We start from the raw sequence: 17,554 nt of genomic DNA, 5'->3' as shown, positions 1-17,554 counted from the left end.
TACTTTTCGTCAATCATGCAAATGCCGTGTAAATTATTTGGCGATACGGCGTTGGGAGTTGTGCACACAAGCACGAGTGAGAAAAACCCTCAACGCATTCCTCAATAACGCTGTGGCCTGAACAGGACAAATATGTAACGCGCAATGATCCTTCCTTAGAGTACATGTGCTGTGAAGATGGGCCATTGCCATAAACGTCGCCTATTAAGTGTTGCTCATACTAATATGACCAATTGTGGGCTTTGCAACAAACATGCCATTTATGTTCCAACCGTAAATGCCATGTTTTTAAGCATTAACATGTTTTTGTGTGTTTTCAGACATGTGGACCCTCTGACCATTTCATGCCATTTGCATTGCATTAAAACATACTGCGGCATCATCCATGACCTCCGAGCCTGCCTGGATCGCAATTTTGATGCGCTTGCGTAATGTGCCAATCCGTCTAGCTTGATTTACGCAGTAACAAGCATGCTGCCAGCTGCTAACAGCAACGCGAGATATCCGGAGGAAGGCAAGTGCCTGGACGTCTTGAAATCGCCATCCCGTTCGGAGAAAAGCACACTAAAAACAACGTACCGTGACTTACAGGTTGTACTGTTGTTCTGTGGCTGCTCCCTCCTGTTCGTCATCATGTATTTCAGCCTGTGGTATTTATATTTACGGTCAGTGTTCGGACGCTAGATGGACACTAACGTATTGTAAAATACAGAAACGATCAAGATGTTTTAATGTGTGAAAGAAGAGGAAACGACGCTTTGGAACGCATAAAGGAATTTCTTTATCGAGTGAAAAATGTGAACTGTTTTTTCAAAATTTAAATGAGTTTTATTTTATTTTAAATATTCACGCATTGGATGCTTAAATGTAGGTTGTTGTCACGTGGAACAGTTGTGGGTTTTTTATGCTGTATTGTATAATTCACATTCACTGACAAAGATACCCTTTAAATATAAATGTTGAAACACAAGTTGTCAAAAATGAAGGTTAATGTTTTCTCTTTTTTTATTTAAATGACATCGAGGGACAATGTAAAATAGAATGTTCACTTAAAGTTCACGGAGTCTGAGGGAATTACTTTGGATAGATAACATATCACATTTTGAGATTTGTGTTTTTCAAGATTCTGGTATTTTAAGTTTCAGATTTATTGAATGAGAATGGCATCTCTGCTCAATTACAATGTGTTAATCAGAGAAATAACGCTACTGCCAGTACCAATACATTGTAATACAATTTGCGTGAAAGTGTTGACATGTCACACCAATCCGGTTCATTATGCTGGAATTATGTTGGTGCAATTGTCTAATTGTGTGACACTCATAGGCTACTAAAACAATGTTTTACAGCAAAAAAAGATAAATTATAAACTATAAATGGTTCCGTTGTGTTTTTAACAATCAATATTTATGTAATTGCCTCTTGTTATATTGTAGGTTTTGTCTTTGCTTAAAATGCGACAAAATCCCCAGTTTACTGGAAAATCAAAAAAGATGTATTACTTACGTGACATCTGCACTACTTCCAGAGCCAAGGCAAAGTCGTGTAAATAGACTCGTGGTGCAGGACACGCACGGGTAGCTGCTGTACAACAGCTTCATATAAAGTGAACGTGTCCCCAACACGTTATCATGTATTACCTATTCCTCGCCTCAATCACCCCGCTCTCCTCCTCCTTTGCGCTCCACCTCTTCCACTTCTTGGCAAAGAGTGCCATTAAATCTACACAGATACGGTAGGACCTTGATGATGGCCCGCAGCCAACACGGCTGCTTGAGCCTCTATGTCCTTAATTTTTTCTTCAAAGCTGACTGACTTCTGGAGTGCCAGCAGAATAGTAAAATATGTCGCGTGGATTCCGCATACTGTATCGTAAGGTAAACTGATCACGCTTTGCATACAGTTTCGTGAAGAAATTCCTTAAAATGTGGTCCAATTATCCACGTACATAATGAGAATTGTTTTTGTTGCTATAGTTTGAGTTGTTTAATTTCAGCCCTCCTCTCTCCTATCTGCTGTTGACAGCTTGCATAACAATGTCCATGCACATGCATAGAAACGCATTGCCACTTTACATCTGGAGGCTTCGGCCAAAGTTTCGTCAAAATTACAGCTCCCCATCCCATCCACCTCTCTCACAATGCCATAGCTGATTGGCCGTGTCGGGTGGTAGAGGGTTACGACACATTTATAAATAACACGATCTAACCCAAAAACGTTTATTATGAATAATATTGGTCGCGAAAGCCTACGTGTTAAACTGGACAACATTGGGCTGCACTCGCTGAGCTCTAACCACATTTTGCCGCAGGCCCAAAGCCTCACAAAAATACTTTTCAACAAATAACAAACACTTCTCAAACAACCTCCCACGACCGATGGAAAGGCGTAGGGGGGAGGCCTCCATCCAACAGCTGATCGATCGAGGGCTGCACGTAGACGTGACGAAGCGCAACAAGTACAATATGTTATCTTCTTGGTTCTTTCGGTAAAGTCACGTAGAATGGAAATAATAAAATAATAAAAATACAACATATATTACTTTATGATATTATATTATTTTATTATATTATTTTATTATGTTTTATTTTTATTATTTTATTATTTCCATTCTACGTGACTTTACCGAAAGAACCAAGAAGATGAATCCCTGCAGTCACGAAAGCTTTAAATCGATACAATATGTTACTTGTCGCTGGCTCAGCTGAGGAATGTCGGCCGTGATGCAGCGGGGCCCTACAGAATTTCTCCTCACCTGCTTCAACGATGACCCAGCTCTAACTCTCGCGAATTCATTAAGAGAACATTTAACGTTATTTTGGTTTATTGTGATTTTAGAACTCAAAGGAGTCCCCCATTAATCTGTTGACAATGTTCAATATAATTTCAAAGCATACTCTTTGTTTTTTTCGGTAAAGTCACGTAGGTTAAAAAAGAAAACAAATACATTAAATCACGACGTTTCGGAGGCAACACAAGCTTCCGTCTTCAGGTGGAACCGACACACCAAAATTACTGTATCAAGTGACGGTTCCACCTGAAGACGGAAGCTTGTGTTGCCTCCGAAACGTTGTGATTGTTTTATTTGTTTTCTTTTTTAACCTACGTGACTTTACCGAATAAACCAAAGAGTATGGATCATTGCAGTCACGAAAACGTCAAATCTAGAATTAATTTCAAAGCAGTCATGTGTGATATTCTTAGGTTCTTTCGGTAAAGTCACGTAGGTAAAACATCAAAATTAATGAAAATAAAATAAAATAAAACAAAAAATCACGACGTTTCAAGTGATGCAGCTAATTCGGCTATGACGGTCCCACCTGATGACGGAGACTTGTGTTGCCTCCGAAACGTCGTGATTTTTTGTTTTATTTTATTTTCATTAATTTTGATGTTTTACCTACGTGACTTTACCGAAAGAACCTAAGAATATGATTCCTTGCAGTCACGAAAGCTTCAAATCTAGAACAGTCATGTGTGTATAAAAAGTAAATATCATATATAGTACTAGCTTTACTACCCGGGACTTGGATTCAACACGCCCGGCCGCCTTTGTCTCCCCAGTGGCGATGTTCACACACCACACCAGTTAATTGTTTGAGGCTGAATCGACCTAGGGGAGGGCCCAGGACCGGTTCAAATAATCGTCACCGGCGGTGGCCTTGAGCGGGAATCGAACTCGGGTCGACGGGTTCGTAGCGCAGCGCGCTAACCACGACACTACGTTACGCTTCCACATGCGCGGGTCACATGACAGATGTGACGTCACAATTCACTTGCCGTGCAAAAAATATATGCATTAATAATAGGGTTTTTCCCCTTTTTTATGGCAACAAAACTGAAACATTTTACAAGAATTCATGTCTGCATTAACCACAATACTTGCAGTCAAAATGCAAACAAAAAACACACGATGATAATATATGCATACATATATGCATATATTATCATAGTGTGTTTTTATACAAACAAAAAAGGGGAAAAACCCTATTATTATATTTTCGTTCTGGCAAAGGAGGTCTAATTAAATATATGCATTATTGAGCTCCCCAGTCTGGAAAGTACCTACATGGCAAATTTCAAGTTTGTTGCATGTCGGGAAGTATGCTAAACATTTTTAACAGACACACATAATCACAACTTTGCCTTTTATATATATGGAGATAGATAGATATTATAGCGGTCCGTTACAGTGCACACGAAGCATTAGCACAGTGCCTCACAAGTCCCAGGTGTGCCGCTGTGTTTTCGGAGTTGTAGGCAAGCAAAGCACCTCGTCACTCCAGCACTCTTTGCAAGCCAGGCCAGGCGACAAACGTTCCGTGCAGTTCAGTGGCCGATCCCAGCCTCATCCATTGGCTGCCAGAGGCGCAGCAGCAACGGCAGCAGGCAGCCTCCCCCACCCACCCACCCCCTGGGCCCTCTCAGCTCCCCCGTCATTGGCGAGTGCGCGGTTGGGCGAGCGGTGTGGCACGCGAGCGAGTGAGTGTCGCGGGATATGCAAATAAAAACGTCTTTCGGGAAGCACGATGATAGAGGGACGAAATCAAGTCGAGACCCAAAGAGTTTCCAGAAATGTTCTGGTGACCTAAAAGAGAAAACTATACATTGATAGAATTGTGAGTAATAAAATATACGCGTTTTATTGTTGACATTTAGATGTATGGTATGAAGTGGCAGACATACCTCATAATTATTTAAATCTGATACATTTTTTTACGTGAAACATAATTTAGCATTTGAGCTTTGAATAATATCAATCCTAGACCATCCCTCGCTATTGGCGAAATATATATTTTTTCAATTACAGCCCTTTGTCAATCCACTACTGATTGCACTGTCGGTTATCAGTGGGGTTATTTGACCATACCTCACCACACTGGTCAGTATGCGTTGGTGTGGAGGGATGCCGAGTAAGGACCGATTAATACATTACTTTTGTCACTCATTCTCACTGCAGCCGGCCAGGTATCAAACTCAGATTACCAGGTTAATAGTGTGGTGTGCTAACCACCGTGCCACTATGGTAAAACAAATGATTGCGTTATAAATCGCTTATAAATCCACACATCACATGCACAAGTTTAACGTTGGAAGACATTAAAAATACATCAATGTCGAAACAAAACAAAAAAATATCTAGGCATATTGTTGTGGACACACTTAATATTTTAGCCCAGTTTTGAAGTGTTCAATTATATGCTCATGACTGCTGCGTGTGAGTCATACTAGAGATGGTCTGTATGTGTATTATGTGAGAGGCTTCATGAATGCTGAAGAGGGCAGCTTAATCGCAGCGCTGCCCAGGGATATGAGTGATCAGGTTGGGGGTGAGATTGGATGAATGACGGTAAATCCTTTTGCTCCCACACACCCACAAAGAGCGCTCCACAAACATTCTTTGAAAGCATCAGAAATGCTGCTCCTACCCTAGGGCACGAGTTGAAAAGACCAATATTAAATTAGATTTTTCATTTATCATGCTTCCATCACTGATTTCTTAACATTTTAAGTTGTCAATATTCGTCTTATTCACTCAGTAATACGTTCACTTTTTAACTTCTGTTTTTTAATATATCCACTCTCTCCATTAAGACATGAATGAGATGTAATTACATTATTGAGGTGTTTACCAGCAATAAACAGGACCCTGCGGGGTGGGCTGGTAGGAACGAATAACCAAAGAATATAAACATAATGTATTATTACACTTGTTTAGCCAGGAAAGCCCCACTGTAGGTTTTTGTAGGGTCCTGCCAAGTGTTTGCAGTAGGGGGCGATGTTGCTACACCTAATCGGACGATACGAAGGGAGACTTTGAGGCCTATTTATAGGCTTTAGGCCTAGCTGTAGGCTTTAGGGCGCTGTGAGTTTTTTATTTAATTTCAAAGTTTTAATTAAAAGCTATCTCAGGGAATTATAAGGGAATGTTACACGTGTTTAGCCAGGAAAGCCTCATTAATTTAAATGTTTTAATTAAAAGCTATCTGAGGGAATTATAAGGGAATGTTACACTTGTTTAGCCAGGATAGCGTCACTGAGTCTAAAGGTTTTTGTAGGGTCATGCCAAGTGTTTGCAGTAGGGGGCGATGTTGCTACACGGACGGACGGACGGACAAACGGACGGACGATATCATCTATTGGTGTCTGGTCCACTTCGTTCCTACCAGTAATAGAAATAATATTTTATCATCATTAGCCAGTGCTTGATAAATTATCTCCCCACAATGCTGAAGACATCCTCACAGTTGTGTCGTGCCACAACCTATATACTACGCCTGTACTTGAAACTAGTTTACTATTATTAAATTTTTATTTTACCAGGTGAGCCCAACTGGGTTATATATTTATATCTCTTTTTTTAGAAGCCACCTAGCCACAAATGATCGCTCAATTAAGTGGCTTATCACGTGGAATTTTATAGCGGCTAAAAAACTATAAATGCATGTTTCTAAATGTGGAGGGAAAAACTAAAGGACCCGAAAAAAAATATCCGAGACCACGGGGAGAGAGACATGCAAGCTCAAAATATACAGGCGTCAGGGTTGGAATCGAACCCACGACCTCCTGTACGCCAGCTCAGGTAGTTAACATCTCGCCAGCGTGTCGCCCCTTGAGCTGATCTCATCAGTCCATCGTCACAGCGGTTAACCTCTTGGCAAACTCCTCTCCTTTGGCAGCAATTCCAATATCAGTTTCGACCATTGGCTGTCGACCCTTGGAGCAATGTGTCTTGCCTAAACCCACTTTCCTTAACAGTCAAGATGATGTCTCTCATTTGCATTTCTTCCCTAATCCATGTTCCCAGGATGCACCTCTCCATGCTGTTTTGTACAATTTTCAGCTTTAGTACCATTTGCATTTTTTTGTGGCCATGTGCCTGATCCTTATGTCATAGCAGGTAATATGCATTGAATTAAAATGTTCCTCTTCAGGCAAATTGGTATCTTGCTTTCCATTATCACATTCAAATTTAATACAAGGTCACAATAAAAATCCCAAAAGATAATTACAGCGTTGAATTTAAGTTTACATCGATGGTCCCGTTTAGCCAGTTCCCTGGCATTTTTTCAAGGGGGAGATTCGTGCTCAGTGAGCACAGAAACAACAAAAAAGCATCACTATAGTAGAGAACCAGTACAGGGTAAGCATATGTCACAACTAACAAACGAGGTATTTGATAGTAGTAAATGAAACACATTAATCCAAAAAGTGCGAATATATGACAGCAAAAGGTGCATATGCAAGGAATCTCTGTATGTTAGGTTAACAGTGACATAAACACACACAGAGAAAAAAAGAGAGTGCAAAAATGTGGGGGCAAGTGGTGTCAGAAAAAGACATTAAGCATAGGTCCAAGGATGTTTCTGTGTTTTGGACTAATGGGGACGTAAAGAGGGGGGTGAAGCGAGGGAAACAAGCTGTAGATGAGCGGCAAAGGTGTTTCATAAATGTGCAACAGCAACGTGGAAATTATATTTACCCAAGAACATTTTATCAAAAGGAATATTTAGTAGTTTGCGATAAACTTCCTCAGGGCGTGACGACCCTGCTTTAGACGAGTCCCAGGCACAGCTGGCCCGGCTGTCAGTTCCTGGTCAGTGCCCCTCCCAGGGTTACGCGGTTTTCTCACTGCCTTGTGAGTGTCTCGGGAGAGTCAATGGCTAAGGGAGTAAACCCCTACAGAAAATCAGGAGTGGGGCCCCTCAGGCGGTTTCGTGACGCACAGTGGCACAAAACCGCCCTTCATTTTGCAAGCTGGAATGTACGTACAATGTGTTTTGGACTCTCCGAAGATCTATTGCAGATTGAGGACATCCGCAAGACTGCAGTTATTGACAGGGAGCTGGCGAGACTCCATGTGGATATTGCAACACTGCAGTGGCTCATTACGAGAGAGTGACTACACTTTCTACTGGCAAGGCAAACAGCAGAACAAACCAAGCAACATGGTATTGGGTTCGCCATCAAAAACACACTCCTTGGCATGATAGAACCACCGACCGCAGGCTCCGAGCGGATTCTGCTCATGAGACTGCTCACTGCTTCTGGCCATGTAAACATCCTGAGTGTCTACGCCCCAACACTCTATTCACCTCCGGAAATTCATGACCAGTTCTATGAAGAGCTTTACAATATTATTCGCAAAACCCCCTGCTCTGAGCACGTGTTTCTGTTGGGAGACTTCAATGCAAGGGTTGGGGCTGACCACGACGTGTGGCCCGCATGCCTTGGCTATTATTGCATCGGAAAGATGAATGCCAGTTGTTCATACCACAATCTCTGTATCACAACTTCATTCTTTCTCACAAAACCATGCCTTAAAGTATCATGGTGACATCCAAGGTATCTTAATTGGCACCAACCGGACCTCGTCATCACCCGACGAGCCCTTCTCAACTCAGTACTCATCACACGCAGCTACCACAGTGCAGTGTGTGACACCAATCACTTGCTGGTATCCTGCAAGGTCAGACTACGCCCCAAAAAGATACACCGCCTCAAACAAAAGCGCTACCTACGCATCAACTCTGCCAAGACCTCCCTCCCAGAGCTCACTCAATCATTCCAACACAGCCTTGAGCAGTCCTTACACGACACACCAGATGGAAGCGTGGAGACAAAGTGGGCGAACATCAGAGACGCCATCTTCAATGCAGCCATCAATACCTTCAGCAAGCAGACAAGGCAGAACACAGACTGGTTTGAGGAACACCTGGCGACATTGGAACCCATCATCCAAGCCAAGCGCATGGCGCTCCTGAAGTACAAGCAAGTCCCAAGTACAGGATCATTAAGGGCTCTGAAAGCTGCCTGCAGTGCAGCTCAAACGACCACCAAATGCTGCGCCAACAACTACTGGCTGAACCTCAACAGTAGGATCAAACTCGCCTCTGACACTGGTAATATCCGTGCCATGTATGAAGGCATCAAGACAGCCTTTGGTCCAAACATCAACGCCATGAACTCACTAGCCAGCGGCAAGTCCCCGGGACAGGACGGCATCACACCTGAGGTACTGAAATGTGCGAAACCCGCCATTCTCACAAAACTCCATGAACTTATCTGCCAGGGCTGGGAAGAAGGAGCAATGCCTCAAGACATGAGATACTCCAACATCATCACCCTATATACAAAGAAGGGTGACCGTGGGGACTGCAATAACTACCACGGCATCTCCCTGCAAACCATCGTGGGGGAAACCTTTGCCCGTGTGGTCCTCAGCAGGTTACAGATACGAGCTGAGAGGACGTATCCTGAGGCTCAGTGTAGCTTCAGAGCAGGAAGGTTCACAATTGACATGCGCTTCTCCTTGCGTCAGCTACAGAAGAAAGGTCGAGAACAGAAAATGCCCCTGTACTTGGCATTCATTGATCTTACAAAAACCTTTGACCTCATAAGGAGGGGAGGCCTCTTCAAACTCCTCAAAGTGATCGGCTGCCCACCGAAGCTGCTGGCAGTCATCTCCTCCATGAGAACATGAAAGGAACAATACAGGACAGCGGCACTACCTCAGAGGAATTTCCCATACTCAGCGGTGTAAAGCAGGGGTGCGTGCTTGCCCCATCTTTTTTCTCACGTATGCTCACACATGCCTTTGGGACAGCAGAAGAGGGAGTCTTTCTCCATATAAGATCTGATGGCAAACTCTTCAACCTTGGCTGTCTCAAATTCAAAACCAAAGTTCGCAACGTCCTCATCAGAGAACTCCTATTCGCTGATGATGCCGCGCTGACAGCTCACACAGAACAAGGTCTGCAGACACTCATCGACCACCTTACCAATGCCTGCAACAACTTTGGCCTGACAATCAGTCTGAAAAAGACCAATGTCATAGGCCAGGATGTCAGAGACACCCCTTCCATAAACATTGGCAGCTACACCCTGGAAGCCGTTCAGGACTTCGCCTACTTGGGTTCCACCATCACCTGCAATCTGTTCCTTGTCACAAAGATTGAAACGCGCATTGGGAAGGCATCTACAGCTATGTTCAGGTTGACCAAAAAAGTGTGGGAGAACAAATTCCTAACGCTCAACACCAAAGTACAGGTGTATCAGGCCTGTGTCCTTAGCACCCTCCTCTATGAGTCTGAGTCCTGGACAACATGCGCCCATCAAGAACATCGACTAAACACATTCCACCTCTGATGTATCAGGCACATCCTCGGTGTCAGAAGGCAAGATCGCATTCCCAACACCTCAGTACTCAACTTGGCCAACATTCACCATTCCCAGCATGTACTCTCTACTCAGTCATAGGCACCTGGAATGACTTGAACACATGCGTCGCATGCAGGATGGCAGAATACCCAAGGATGCCTTGTACGGCGAGCTGGCATCAGGCACACGGGCCACTGGTCGCCTAGTCCTGCGCTTCAAAGATGTCCGTAAACGGGACATGAAGAGCTGTGACATAAAAATGACTGAGAGAAAACTGCCGGTGACCGACTCAGCTGGCAGCAGGCTGTGAAAACGGGGCTCGGGAGAGGCGAGGAGAAAATGCACACTGCTTGGCAGACCAAGAGGGAGCGACGTAAAGAAAAAGCAATAAATACCTCGGGAGCTGCCACCGCATTCCCTTGCAATTGCTGTGGCAAGGATTGTCACTCAAGGATTGGCCTACTAAGTCATTCTAGGCGCTGCAAAACCTACAGCTGACCTCGTAAGGCGCAAAATAATTATCTCGAGACACACAGGCCTATGATGATGACGTCTAAGTCTGTGGGCGGAGGGAGTCAGAGGCGCAAGTGGTCCGTTCATTAATTGGTGGCCTTCGTAAAGAAGACGAGTAGGTTAAATACAGCCTAATGATGGTCTCTCCGGATATCCTCGGGAGGAGAGATTTGAGTGAATGTACAGGTTGAAATTCTTAGTTCTATAGGGGGCGTCAACGGAAAAATGGAGAGCGGAGTGGTGGAATATAATGAGTTGATTTAAGGTAGATTCCGGAAGCCAGGTGGTAGATGATGTCACAATCATCAAATATGGGCAGGAGGTAGGGCAACATGTTTGGGGCAGCCGGAGAAAAAGTCAACGTCGTTGTTTTTTGTGCTGAGGACCTGTTTTATGGGGCATTATGTTGAAGTTGAAGATAATGGAAGTCCTGTTTACTTTGTAATTCCGCCATGGAATTTCCAGACGCCATCATAGCCGTGTCATCAGCTAAAAATCGTAATGTCAATGTGCATATTAGAGATGCCTAGATTATTGATGTACAGTACAGACAAAACATGACAGGGCCAAAACACAGAGCCCTGAGGTCTGAATGGAGACAATTTAAAATCGGTCAGATAAGCAGTTACAAATCCAGTGTAATTGCACAATCCACAAAATGTGGGCATTTCAGCATTTGGAACAGTGATCCACAGTGTCAAATTCTTTATACAAGTCGACTATGAGATTCAAGACTCTTGTAGATAGGGTCAGAAGTATCGAGTACCACGGCGGATGTGCTATATTTTTTCTTGAAAACCAAATTGCTTTTCCTAAGCAAGCCAGATTGCTTAGGATGGATTAGGGCATGTTCTGCGATTACATTTGTGACTTGAGATCTTCTCAAAGATCTCGATGAGAGGCGAAATGATAGAGATAGGGCGGCAATTGTTTGGGTCGTCTTTAGCACTACCTTCGTGAGGGCTGGGCTGGGTACAGCATTTGTAGGATTCCTGCTCCTTGCATGGGGTTCCTCCAATGAAACATAAAAACACTTTAAATTCTAGAAATGAAGCTATAAGTGATATGTTTACACATTACGATCAATGTGCTTTTAGAACACAATGCTTTACAAGGAATAACATGATTCGATTGACACTTCTGAGACACTGACATCCCCATTATAAACTAAATTGTACGTGCAATGACAGCTTTTTCATTCTGTATTACGAACATTGTATATTTGTGGACTGGTAGCTGATTGTGTTCAGTTTGCAAACAGCCTCAGTGTTGATATACATTTATAAGTTACCCATTCTGTCTGAATACCCTATAATATCAGTGATCAGATATGCTGGTTGAATGATACAATGCAAACTATCTCTGAAGATGACAAAGCAAAGTAAAGGTTGTACGGGAGCCACTAATGGGGAATATGAGGGTGCAACACACAGGACGTATCGTGCACCTTGAACAGAACTGCTTTTAAATCACGTGCCCTGTGAATTTCTACTCTGTGCATTTGGCAATTTGTTCAGGAGCTAAAAGCCAACGTCGATGTCTGCTGGCCATGAGACGGCTTCAGGAGATAGTTTATGTAGTTTTGCTATTCCTCTGTTAAAATAAGCCTTTGGCACAAAAACAGATGTTTTATTCCGTAGACATTGTTAACTGTCAAGGCAATAACCACATGCGGTTACTGCAGAACCAATGTGAAATGAGATCGTGCAAACTAACACTTTGCTATCCATCCAAGCACCGAATTTTAGATTGGGTATCTAGCCAGAGTTGAATAGCACAGCTATAACTTTAAATGGGAATAATAAATAACCACAACAACGAGAGTTGACATAACAAGAAAATGGGGAAACAAAGCCAAACTAAATATAGGCACCACAGCGACAGTCGTGCATGAGCACAATTTTCGAAAAAATGCACTCTTCATATATCAAATCAAAACTGTTCAGGTATCAATTTCCTTCAAAGTGTTTTTAAGGCACCACCCTGTTAACTGTCAACATTGTCCCATCAGTTTGTGGACAGTAAGGACCAATATTTAGCCAACAGCATTTGTTTATGCAGAGAAAAAACCGTTGACTGGATTTGAACTTCATGAGTTTCATCAGCAGTCAGACCTATTTAGAAAAATGTAACTGTTTCCATTTGCTCTTTTAATGGGATGCATACATATAAGCAACAGCGTGTGCATCAGCACAAAGCAGCATTATTTTATTAACATTGTCTGCTGCAGTTATGGATCCTGGGTAATGCATAAATGATGAACAGACATTAAATTCCATCTCTCCATGTTAAATAAAATATATTTGTCCATCAGCCTATTAGCCTCCAGACGAATATCATCAAGCAGCAATTGCTTAAGTAGCCAACATCTGGACTGGTATCAACCTTCCGGGTCTCATCAACAGAATAATACATGATATGGCCTTCTTCACAAATAGTAACTGACTCAAAGTGGACAGAAATACTTGCAAGGACATTACAGAAACACCTGTTTCACCATCACCACCACCACAATCAACATTTATAATAGGTTGCGTTTGCCTCCCTGCAAATTTTTGTTTCTTTATCTTTTAGTTAGGCTTTCCAGCAGCGCAAGAAGTAACGACGGGTGAAGTACAGCAATGAGGGTTAAAAACGCTGTAGTCTGTGACCCTGATATCCGAAAATGGAAGAGGAGCTAAAAGAGCTAAGCAAGGGATGAGGGAGGAAAGGATGAGAGGCAATAGTGGGAGAGCAAAAAGCAAAGATGAAGAAGGTGTGGGTGTCCTGATCCTCTCATGCATTTGCATGGGAGGATCCGTGGATAAAACACCACGGCGATAGCTGCCGTAGATTCCCACACTCGAGCTCACTCACTGTTGTCCAGCTCCATGCCTGTGCAGTCATGCCAAAGGTTATCCGCGAGAAACATTGTTTTTTACTGCCAGTGCCGCTGGCGTGGACCGATAGAGTAAATATTGGATAACCTCGGCGACGGGGAGCAAAGGGGTTAAATTCCAATGAAACAAAAGCCTGGAGCTACTTTAAAACCTTTCTTTGCAATGGAGATGGCACTCGTAGGTAAATATACATACATCTGGTCAGTTTGGGAACTGACATGTCTCCTTCATCATCTCAAACTATTAACTATTTTACACCTTTCATTTAAGCAGGTAAGGCCCACTGAGCTATACAGATATTTTTCAGTAGCGACCTGGCCACAAATGTTAGTTCAATCAACGAAGTGGCTTATCATGTGGACATATATTCGAGCCAAATACTCTGAACGCATGTTTCTGACTGTGGAGGGAAACACGGAGGAATTTTTTACACAATCATAGAGAGAATATGGTCAACTCCAAATATTCAGCAGGCGTCAGGGTCGGGTTCGAACCCACGACCTCCGGCATACCAGGCGAGGTAGTTAACATATCGCCACCGTGGCCCCCATGTCAAAAGGGGCAAGCACCCCATGGGTTGGCAACAGGTCTCCTCGTTTTAAAATTCCCTTGAAATACCAATCATTCCATCAAGAACCACTTTTCAAAACCTGATTGAGGGGTTCCACCAGAGATGAGATCTGGGGGTTAGCCTCTGGCTCTGGGAGGGAGAGAGAGAGATGGTTGTACCTCAGGTGTTTTTGTTTTTTCCAGGTTATGAGTGTAAATAAAATGGAGGGGAGAATTTTTTTTGAGTGTGGACATCTTTCAGGAGTGTATCCTGCAGGCCGCCCACTGTTTAAGGTGATCCCTCTATGTTTTACTGCTGTGGATATGGTTTATGGGACCATTATGTAAATGTATGTTGAACTTCTTCTAATAAAAAGTCCTCTTAGGCTTGGGATGGCACTTATATCCGTTGGCGCTCCTCAGCCAATGACAGGACTTCCCCACATTCCCGTAATGCAGTGGTTCTTAACCTGGGCTGCACGCACCCCCTGATGGTGCGAGATGCCCTTTCTAGGGGTGCGTGACATTTTCGAAGGTAAATCATCGAATAAACATATTAAGCATGGGTACGTAAGTACAACTACATTGTTTAATCAAACCTGTGTATTTATTAACATTATACTTTTTTAGCGATTGAGAACCGAAGAGGTGCAGGCTGCAGTAAAAGTTAAGAAGCACTGCTGCAACGATTGCCATTTTCCTCATAGGGTAACCACTGTTGATTTCCAAAGGAGTGGTGAACGTTATAATTGTCAGAAAGATGACATGCTGAGTCAATATGTGTGATCTACATTCACACCATTCTCATTGTAAGTCAGGTGCTTCAATACAGTGAGGGAAAAAAGTATTTCATCCCCTGCTGATGTTGTACGTTTGCCCACTGACAAAGAAATGATCAGTCTATAATTTAATGGTAGGTTTATTTGAACAGTGAGAGACAGAATAACAACAACAAAATCCAGAAAAACGCATGTCAAAAATGTTATATTGATTTGCATTTAATGAGGGAAATTAGTATTTGACCCCCTCTCAATCAGAAAGACTTTTGGCTCCCAGGTGTCTTTTATACAGGTGTAGGGGTGTTAGAGAGAGAGCCCGTTGTGCATGGCAGCCTATGGTAAACAAACACAGTAGGCGGGGCTACATGTGTGCACGAGCAGGTGCCCTCTGCGACGTCCGCGCCAGACACCCTGGGGGGTCGATTCGGTCATTATGATCCCCCGGGGCCCCACCCCTCAGGGAGGGGTTGGGTATAAAAGGGGAATGTATCGAGGGGCTCGGGAGTGTGGTGTTAGCTAAGAAGAGGAGACGGAAGACGTCCTAGATAGAGCCCTGGTCTCCCCCTGGCACGCCGTCCTTATCAGGACCGCGCAGGCTCGAGCCAGTGGCGTGGTACCAGAGCCAGAGCCAGTGCTGGTCTGGACTCTGGGTACCGGGCCCGACTGACCAGTGTCGGGCCAAGATAGCCTCCCCTAGCCCATTAGAGGAGGACTCAGAGGCAGGCTAGGGTTAGCCTAGAGGTGTGTCCTCAGATAGACGGGTGAGGGGGCCGATACCCCCTCAGTGTGTATGTCACAACGTGTGGTGTTAAATAAACAAGTGTGCCTCCAACTCCGGTGTGAACGAGTCATAAGCGTTACTACATCTGGCGTCAGAAGTGAAACAAAGTACGAACATGGATACACGCCGGACGACTCGAGTCGGGGTACCAGAGGCAGAAGACACCACTGCAGTCGGAGGGCCCGAGACGGCTGAAGATGCCATCGACCAGCCGGGGCTGGGCGCATCCACGCCACAGCAGCTGGAGGAAGGGGAGCCGTCGATGGAGGGGCTGAGGGAGGCGCACGCGAAGCTGACCGAGCTGCTGTACGCCGCAGCCGCCATGCTCGACACCATCACGCAGCTGGGGGCTGCGGGACCGCCACGGGGCAACGGCAGCCGACGATCACAGCGCCTTCCCGCCATTTCCACGGAGCAACATTTTGAAACTCCCGCCATCGCCGCAGCTGCTGTTGAGGGCGTGGCCGCTCTAAGCATCGCGTCCAACGGCGGGAGTACAGTACCTGCCGCGTCACCACCAACGGGCGGAACGTCACCACGGGTGCGACCGGCGATGCCATCGCTGGTTCGTGCCGACGCTGAGTTGAGTGAGGCGGACGAGGGAGTGCGTTCTTCCTCTGCAGCCGCTGCCTTACATCAGCGGCTACCTCCACTCAAGGAATTTGTGGGCGAGGATGGCGACTGGGGCGGCTTCCAGCGGCGCTTCCTCGCTCACCAGGAGATGGCACAGTGGACAGACGCCGAGGCTCTCCGCGCGCTGCCAGCACTTCTCGACAGCGACGCCCTCGCCACTCTAACATCGGCTTCGAAGGAGAGGCGCTCCACGCTGCGGAAGGCGATGCAGGTGCTGTCGGCGGTATATGGTCCACCATCGGACTGTCGCCAACTCTTTTACGATCGCCAGCGGGGGACGAAGGAGTCGCCCCTGGCGTACCACACAAGCCTCCTGGCACTGACGAAGGAGGCCTTTCCACGAATGGATGACGAGGGTGTCGACGCCATGGTGACAGAGAAGATACTTTTGCTGGCGGACGACTTAGACATCGTCATTGTCGCACAGGACGATGCAGAGATGTGCTCCCTCCAAGCGGCCCGTCTTCTCCACGCAAACCTGTCCTCTCAACGACGGAAGGCCAGCAAGGCGGCGAGCGGGCGTGCCGTCGCTGCAGCCACCCTCCCGGCGGAAGAGGTTTGCGCCATCGACCATCAACGGCAGCATGGAGCGGGAGTACGGGAGGACCGGGCCGGTTCAAGCCGTCTACAACATCCATCGTCGTCACCAGCGCTTCCACGCTGTTACAACTGCGGCATCCGGGGCCACGTCGCCTCGGGGTGCCGCTCTCCTGGGCAGCGCAGGACGACACCTCAACGGGACGCTGGCCCTCGTCACAAGCTCCACCATCATAATCCGGCGAGTCGCGGCACCCCTCATGCTTGGCCCACGCACACGCCCGTCACACACTCAAACACCGCAGCGAAGGGGGGGCCAATATCGCGTACCATGGCACCAACACGCACCGCTCTGGGTACTCAGATTGAACCCAGCCAGTGGTCCGTGTTGGCCCATCGGGTTGTAGCCGCGTCGTCAGGGTCGTCGGCCGTTGTGGGCCACATCGATGGGGTCGAGGTGCGCATCCTGGTCGATACAGGAGCATCGGCGACCATTATTTCGGAGTTGATTTATAACATTCTCCCTGCCCAAAGCCGTCCTTTGATGCCTGTTAACGTGCCATTCTTTGCTGCTAACGGGGGTTCACTTGGCATCATCGGACAAATTCGTGCCCAAATTTGTGTCGGGGATATTAAATTGTCTGGGCCGATTTTTGTTTCCTCCTCGCTGGCGGTTCCGTGCCTGCTGGGGACGGACTTCCTGGCCAAAATGCCGATTAGGA

The 17,554-nt window shown here is 45.5% G+C and overlaps 1 protein-coding gene across 1 annotated transcript in view; it reads left to right on the top strand.

Annotated features, from left to right (window-relative positions):
• Positions 1-471: 471 nt before the first annotated feature.
• The window catches only part of LOC144933712 (troponin I, slow skeletal muscle-like), a 76,627-nt gene continuing 59,544 nt past the window's right edge, over positions 472-17,554 (top strand). Inside the window, exon 1 of the mRNA XM_078858778.1 lies at positions 472-591. Within this exon, the coding sequence (XP_078714904.1) occupies positions 472-591 (120 nt within the window). The remainder of the gene's footprint in view (positions 592-17,554) is intronic.

This window comes from Lampetra fluviatilis, chromosome 8, assembly GCF_964198595.1.
Source record: "Lampetra fluviatilis chromosome 8, kcLamFluv1.1, whole genome shotgun sequence".
Taxonomy (NCBI): Eukaryota; Metazoa; Chordata; class Hyperoartia; order Petromyzontiformes; family Petromyzontidae; genus Lampetra; species Lampetra fluviatilis.
This window is presented reverse-complemented; position numbering and strand designations above follow the sequence as displayed.